Here is a 7,811-nt window from a genome sequence, read left to right as displayed (position 1 = left end):
GCAGAGACTCCCCAAAGTGACCCTGCCCATTGAAGTCTGTGGTGCGCAAGGTCACTGCTAAGCCCGGTTTGGGTCTGTCGACCACAAATTCTCAGGGTGTGTAGAGGAACACTATAAGAGTGTGTGGTAATTTTTTTCAGAATGTTTTGGGTCAACCGGGACATTTTTTGGTGGGGCACAACGTTTGGGTTGCCCTCAAAATGCCCCCCAAATTTTTACACCACTCCTTCTTTGCTACATATCGAAGTATTGGCAATGCTGATGAGTATACTGGACCCCGCGATCACTTGGCTGGATGTGGGAATGTGCAGAGGAAAAATGAGGATAATGAACGGGATTACAGCAGCACCCCACATGCGGATGGTGGTGCCGAGAAAATCTAGTACATCCCCAGACTCCCCAGCAGATAAGCCTCGCTGGCCTCCTGCAGGGCCATGACGGCCGAGCTCTGGAAGTGGCACAGTCATTTGTCAGTAAGTTGCAGTATATGGGGGCACTCTGCACTATACAGATGAATAGCAGCACTATATTGGAGTATACTGCAGCACATGAAGGGTAAACAGAGCTACATTAACACATAGAGCACTATATGAGGGTGCACTGCGGTATATGGCGCTTCACAGCACTATTTAGATGTATTCAGCATTATACGTGTTTTACAGCGCTATATGGAGGGTGCTGAAAAGCGAAATATCAGTTGGAGAACCACCAATCAGCTGCAGTGGGCGGAGCGTCTGACGTTCCCGTTGGTCACATGACATCATCACCCAATAGCACGGCGGTCTGACAGCAGCGCTCATCTGCATGGCCGGGCTATAAATTCCTCCGCTCTTGGAGGAGCAGGATCATTATTCTGCTCACTTGTGCTGAGACCGGTGTTATCATGCCTGAACCCGCCAAGTCTGCGCCTGCGCCCAAGAAGGGCTCCAAGAAAGCCGTGACTAAGACTCAGAAGAAGGACGGCAAGAAGCGGAGGAAGAGCAGGAAGGAGAGCTACGCCATCTACGTGTACAAGGTGCTGAAGCAGGTCCACCCCGACACCGGCATCTCCTCCAAGGCCATGGGCATCATGAACTCCTTCGTCAACGACATCTTCGAGCGCATCGCAGGGGAAGCCTCCCGCCTGGCTCACTACAACAAGCGCTCCACCATCACCTCCCGGGAGATCCAGACCGCCGTGCGCCTGCTGCTGCCCGGAGAGCTGGCCAAGCACGCCGTGTCCGAGGGCACCAAGGCCGTCACCAAGTACACCAGCGCCAAGTGATCGGCTCCGTGCTCCGCTCCTCACCCCAAAGGCTCTTCTAAGAGCCACCCACACCCTCACTACAAGAGCCACCCTCACTACAAGAGCCACCCTCACTACAAGAGCCACCCTCACTACAAGAGCCACCTACACCCTCACTATAAGAGCCACCCACACTGCTCCGGTGTCCTCTCCCGTCTCCCCGAGGTGTCTGCTCGCACCGCCCGGGGCTCTGCGTCTGATGACGAGGGAGATGGTGAGAAAACCTCAGGAATAATCTGGGCATTGCTCAGTGAGTTGATGTGTATTCAGGGACTTATTTAACCCCTTGCTGCACAGATCTCGGCATTCTGGGGTCTCGTTCATTACTCTCCTTTCTCCGTTAACAGGAGCCATTTGTGGTGGTCGGTGGAGTTGATCTAGAGCCTAATTGAATTCTTTTTACAGTGTAAATGACGTCATTACATTTAGAAGCGGCGGGAAATTCAAACCCCCCTAACCGTCCTGTGTTCAGCCAATCAGCAGAGGGAGGAGCTAATGTTTCCAATGGTAAAAAGTTTAAAGTTCCCGCTTTTTTCCGTCCTTTGTCTTCATATGACACGTGCTCCCAGGACCGATATCGGGAAATCTGCTTGTTGAGCGATCATTGCTCTCTTACATCCCACACAGGAGTCTGCAGATTTCCAGGTTAGCGGTGCAGTATTCGCTCCTGTTTCCACTCATGGATATAGAGACTGATTCGTGTTCTCCACATGCTGTGATGTGCCCGTGTGCCTGACCTGGAGACGATCAGATCGTCCCTTTCCCGTCACAATCAGTACTGTGCAGACGATATACTGGTCAGGGACGTATCCTACAAGAGACATTTCAGGGAAGACCAATTCTGCCCTTCCCAGCAGATCCCTCTGTGATGGGAAATGTACGATCATGTGTAGAAGATTGCGGAGTGTCCCTGCTCAGAACATTACCACTATCTGGGTATTGAGAACTACAATTCTATTGAGAACTACAATACCCAGATAGATTAGCGAAATTAGGATTATTTAGTCTAGAAAAAGACGACTGAGGGGCGATCTAATAACCATGTATAAGTATATAAGGGGACAATAGAAATATCTCGCTGAGGATCTGTTTATACCAAGGTTTATACCAAGGCCACGGGCACAAGGGGGCATTCTTTGCGTCTGGAAGAGAGAAGGTTTTTCCACCAACATAGAAGAGGATTCTTTACTGTTAGGGCGGTGAGAATCTGGAATTGCTTGCCTGAGGAGGTGGTGATGGCGAACTCAGTCGAGGGGTTCAAGAGAGGCCTGGATGTCTTCCTGGAGCAGAACAATATTGTATCATACAATACAGAAGCGGCGACTTCCCCCACCCGGGACCCGGCAGCGTCACATCAGGCTCCGGGCAGAACATAGGAGACTTGTCTCAGTCAGGCTGTGATAGGATCAGCGCGGACACCACAGGGAATCTGCACAGGGTAATAAGCGGGTGAGTGAGGAGCCGCCTCCTGTGCAGATGGAGCGGAGGAGAAGCACTGACAGGGATTAACCCCTCACCCACCAGACTGTCAGTGCAATTTATGGCTGATAGTAGACACAAATTCAACAAGTGCAAACTACAAATCAACAGAATATTTCTGCACTTCCTTCTGCTCCAAGACAAATATCTGTTTTCACCCCTTATCTATTCGGTCCAAAGCGAACGTTTTCTATTGGGTGAGAAACTAATTTGAGCAAGGAGCAATAATAAGCTCCGCCCTCGGCAGCTCATTGGCGGTTCCTCAAGACTCTTCCCCATTGGCCAGCTTCAGAGTCATCCAATGACAGGAGAGGAGGGCGGAGCAGCAGACTATATAAGGCCACACAGCACAGTCTCTTCTCCACACGATTTTCGGTCTTTATTTGTTATCTGACGTTATCGCTATCATGTCTGGACGCGGCAAACAAGGAGGAAAGGTTCGAGCTAAGGCCAAGACCCGCTCATCCCGGGCAGGACTGCAGTTCCCAGTCGGCCGTGTGCACAGGCTTCTCCGCAAGGGCAACTACGCTGAGAGAGTCGGCGCCGGCGCTCCGGTCTATCTGGCCGCTGTGCTGGAGTATCTGACCGCTGAGATCCTGGAATTGGCCGGCAATGCTGCCCGGGACAACAAGAAGACCCGCATCATCCCCCGTCACCTGCAGCTGGCGGTGCGCAATGACGAGGAGCTGAACAGGCTGCTGGGTGGTGTGACTATTGCCCAGGGGGGCGTCCTGCCCAACATCCAGGCCGTGCTGCTGCCCAAGAAGACCGAGAGCAGCAAGGCGAGCAAGAGCAAGTGAGCGCTGCCGCCAATCTCTACAAAACCAAAGGCTCTTCTAAGAGCCACCCACACCGTCACCACAAGAGCCGGCGCCGCCTATCTCGGGGTCCTCACATGAGGCTGATGGTACATACACCATTGCCGCCATTGTTGGTGCACATATCCACAGAATAATAGGAGATGAATGGGTCAATCCCACATGAAGTCTCAGACCCCTCAGGTGGGAGTGTCGTCTGCCAAGCTCGCAGGAAATGTCCCCTCATTAGTGTCTGATACTCCGCGCTGAGGTCTACATGTAGTTAGCAGGTCCCGGAGTATCGGGACCGGGCGGGTGATTCTCCTCCACATCAGTGACGGCGCCTTCTCTCGGAGGACGATCCCGTGTGCGGCGGCTCTGGAGGACAGGACTCCGCGCTGTTCCGGGTGTGACCGGATTGTGATCTCCGCTATCGGCAGTGACCGGTAATAATCCTCCAGAGATTATGAGCGGGAAACTCAAATCCCCCAAAGGATCATGTGATAAGACAATGAGCGGGCAGCCTTGGGAAAGCTCAGCCTTGAAAATAGGACGTTAAATGGAGGAGAGACATCTACGTACATCAGGTACACAGACGTGTCTCCTCCATTTAACTTCTTATTTTCCGTGTTCCAGCTGATCTCTCATCAGAGTATCCAAAGATGCGGCACCTTCACCCCAGGCCCCGGTAGCGCTGTGTTCCCTATACACCGCAAACAATGTATACACTGTAAATATATATATACGGGGCAGAACCAACACCTGTGTTCCCCCGTACACTGCACTAACTGGATATATATCTACGTGACAGGACCTCGAATCACTCCGCCGCGGCTGCTGGACCTCGAAGCACATCTACCCGGCTGTCGGACATCGAAATACTCTTCGTTGGCTGTCGGATCTTGAAACGCACCTCCACAGCTGTTGGATCTCGAAATGCGCTGCCCTGCTGCCAGACCTCCAAACGCACCTGCTCGGCTGTCGGACTTCGAAACAAACCGTGACTTTGGTAAAGGTGTTTACTGTTTGGCTAAGGATTCCTATATGTGTATATGTCACAAATATTGGAGATGGGGCCGTCCCTAACGTGCCCTTACACTATAGGGCTGCCATCTAGCAGAAGCTCAGGTTCCATCTCCGACGCTCTGGTTACATGTGAAAGAGTCGGGCTTTTTCCGGCCTTATTGACTTGTCTGTGTGACTGTGACCGGCCAGTGGCATTAAAGGCTTGTGAAATCCTTCTCGCTGTGTAGCCCAAACTGCAATGGGGACACTGATCCCTCCGAACAGCATGGAAGAGACTGGCTGGAGCACACGATAAAAGAAACGCAAATGGCAGACGGGGACGTTGTTGGGGCCGGCAGGAGCGCCCACCAGAATGGGCCACTGGGGTCATAAAGAAAATTGATTTGGATAACATGGAATGTTCCTTGCCGAAAAACAGCGATTATCTTCGCTAGACTCCCCTGTCACTGCTGCAGGACGTCAAAACCACTTTATGGGGGGATGCACGATGCATATTGCTACTGGTGTGGATGTTGAAGGGACTTTTCTTACTCAGATTTCACTGCCAAAAATGGCTTTGTGCTGTAATTGGCAGTGGATCCGACCTGGTATTTCATACAGTGCCCTACTGGGACCCAGGAGCCATCATACAGCTACTCAGTAACTGACCTGCAGCATTTAATGGGTTCACTGCCCTAACGCCTAAGAAGTAAGTCCTGGTTGTAAGAGAGTAAATGCCTCTGGCACTATAGAGGGCAATGTAGTAGGGATCATTTTTCTGTTACACTGGTTTTTTAACCCTTTTGCTGCCAGTACAGTTTTCACATTAAGACAAACAATGAAAAAGAAGCAAAAAAAACCCTAATAATTTGTACTTTACAATTAAAGGCCCAGTCATGTGATTTTGCATTACTAAAGCATAACATGATATATAAAAAACTGCATAAAAATGTGTCTCTCTGGTTTGTGATTTGTACATGAGGTAATGGCAAAAATGAACATTTAATCACCAGATGTTGATCTGATGAAATATCTCTTCTAATTTCTCTTGCTTCTTTCACCCTTCCAAATCTCCATTAATGGAAGACTTTCACCATAACATGAACAATTGTTAATCATTACATTACACTGAGGATGGGTCGCTCTGGGGGTATCACATTGTATAGGGTGTAACTGTGGGTGCATCATATTTCCTGTGTGTGTGTGTGTTGGGGGGGGGGGGGGGGGGTAACTTAGGGCATCATACTGTTTTCGGAGTAACTGGGGATATCATACCCTTAAACAGTAACTGTGGGGGCATCCTACTGTGTGGTTATCTTGCTGTGTAGGGGGCATCATACTATGTGGAGGATAACTTTGGGGGCAGCATACTGTGTGCGGGATAAGTGGGGGCATCATACATTGTGGATGGTATGAACCACGATGATCTGGAACGGTGATGAAAATATGTGGGATATCTTTAGTCACAAGGGAAAGAAATTGCATAAAATACAAGCTGGGAAGATAATTGCAGAATATGACCAATGAGCGGGAAACTCAAACGTCCCAACAGTTCTGTGGTCAGCCAATCAGCAGAGGAAGGGAGGGGCAAATGTAGATTCTGGAAGACCCGTCCCGGAAGTGCGTCATCTCTGCAGTTCTCTCTCTGGTCCATTCTTCCTCCATATAAAGGAGCAGTCCGTGCTGTCCAGGAATCAGTTTTTGCTCACTGACTGCAGAAGATGTCTGGTCGCGGCAAAGGAGGAAAAGGTCTCGGCAAGGGCGGCGCCAAGCGGCACAGGAAGGTGCTCCGTGATAACATCCAGGGCATCACCAAGCCTGCCATCCGCCGTCTAGCTCGCAGAGGAGGCGTCAAGCGCATCTCTGGCCTCATCTATGAGGAGACTCGCGGTGTCCTGAAAGTCTTCCTGGAGAACGTGATCCGTGACGCCGTCACCTACACCGAGCACGCCAAGAGGAAGACCGTCACCGCCATGGACGTGGTGTACGCGCTCAAGCGCCAGGGCCGCACTCTCTACGGCTTCGGAGGTTAATTGTGTTCTCTTCTGTCCTCACAACCCAAAGGCTCTTTTCAGAGCCACCCACATCTCAGTGAGAGGCTGCACCTTCCTATTCCTGCGCTCTGGTTCCTGGTGGTTATAAAGTTAATATATCGTTTAGAACCTTTACTGAGCCACTAATGCTGTGGGTTCCCGGTCGAAGGAATGAAGCCGCATTATCCAGATTCTGGGATGTGCCCGCAGTGTGTGATCTGGGACTAGGGTCTTTTCCAATATTTTGACCTAGAAAGACTAACCTGGTTTTTCCAAGGAGATCCCTCTACAGCTCTAATAACGGAGCAACTCCCGGCGTTTTCTAAATCTGTTAAGATGTTGTCCTAAGATCCTGCTTTTATTGGGCGCTGATTAGTATCGGGCGCAGCGTCTCTGCAGGGCACAATATCCCCCGTGCGGCTGCCTGTAGTATCGGTCACAGCCTGGGACGTGTCTTCTATACTCTCCCCTCTTATTTTCCTCCCCGTCTTTCCATACTAGAGCCGGCACCGCAAACTTCGGGTGATGCGGTTTCTTCTTATTGATCTCAAACCTCACAGATTTATGGGGGATATATCCGCACACTGCCTCCCGGAGGCCCCTCTATGCACACAGTACAAACCCCGGAGTGATGCGGTTACTACAGTCCTGCCGTGAGATGAATGTGTTGATTCTGCTACTTGATGTTATACTGAACAGGGGGCAGCGAATATTCACAGGGAATGTGGCTGTCTGAGGCAGCTGGATAGACGGACGCCCTGTGTACCGGGTACGGAGACTCCTATGTGATGACCACGTCCTGGACACTAATGTTTCGGATGGAAGGCGCCTCTGAAGACTATTATAACCTCCCCAGAATATTAATGGCAACCGATAAGCAAACCGATCCCCGTGTTTGGGGGCAGACAGCTGGGAGGACAGGACCCGGTATTATCGGCGATCGCCGCTCCAGCAGAGGGGCCGGTAATAATCCGACGGACAAAGAACAGATATTGAGCGGGAAATTCAAAACCATCAACGGATCTGTAATCAGCCAATGAGCGAGAGACATCCGCAGGCGCCGACCAATCCCAGATACAGGAATATCCGCCTCCATTTAACTCCTTAGTCGCCGTGTGTGTGCTGACCCCCACTACACACTCGCTTTACAGAACCGGCGACTTCCCCCACCCGAGACCCGGTAGCGTCACATCAGGCTTTCTCTCTCTCTTT

The 7,811-nt window shown here is 51.0% G+C and overlaps 2 protein-coding genes across 2 annotated transcripts; both read left to right on the top strand.

The window, feature by feature from the left end:
- The first annotated feature begins 883 nt into the window (after nucleotides 1–883).
- On the top strand, nucleotides 884–1,264 carry LOC138646028 (histone H2B 1.1). Its single transcript, XM_069735504.1, has one exon. The coding sequence runs from the start codon at nucleotides 884–886 to the stop codon at nucleotides 1,262–1,264; it is 381 nt and encodes a 126-aa protein (XP_069591605.1).
- A 1,907-nt stretch (nucleotides 1,265–3,171) lies between these two features.
- On the top strand, nucleotides 3,172–3,564 carry LOC138646174 (histone H2A type 1). Its single transcript, XM_069735639.1, has one exon. The coding sequence runs from the start codon at nucleotides 3,172–3,174 to the stop codon at nucleotides 3,562–3,564; it is 393 nt and encodes a 130-aa protein (XP_069591740.1).
- Nucleotides 3,565–7,811: the final 4,247 nt, after the last annotated feature.

This window comes from Ranitomeya imitator, chromosome 7, assembly GCF_032444005.1.
Source record: "Ranitomeya imitator isolate aRanImi1 chromosome 7, aRanImi1.pri, whole genome shotgun sequence".
Classification (NCBI taxonomy): domain Eukaryota; kingdom Metazoa; phylum Chordata; class Amphibia; order Anura; family Dendrobatidae; genus Ranitomeya; species Ranitomeya imitator.
The sequence above is the reverse complement of the archived record's forward strand: the minus strand, read 5'-3'. Positions and strand labels throughout refer to the sequence as shown.

Excerpts from the sequence above, each read along its gene's own strand:
- LOC138646174 (XM_069735639.1), top strand. The coding sequence starts at position 3,172 with ATGTCTGGACGCGGCAAACAAGGAGGAAAGGTTCGAGCTAAGGCCAAG.
- LOC138646028 (XM_069735504.1), top strand. The coding sequence starts at position 884 with ATGCCTGAACCCGCCAAGTCTGCGCCTGCGCCCAAGAAGGGCTCCAAG.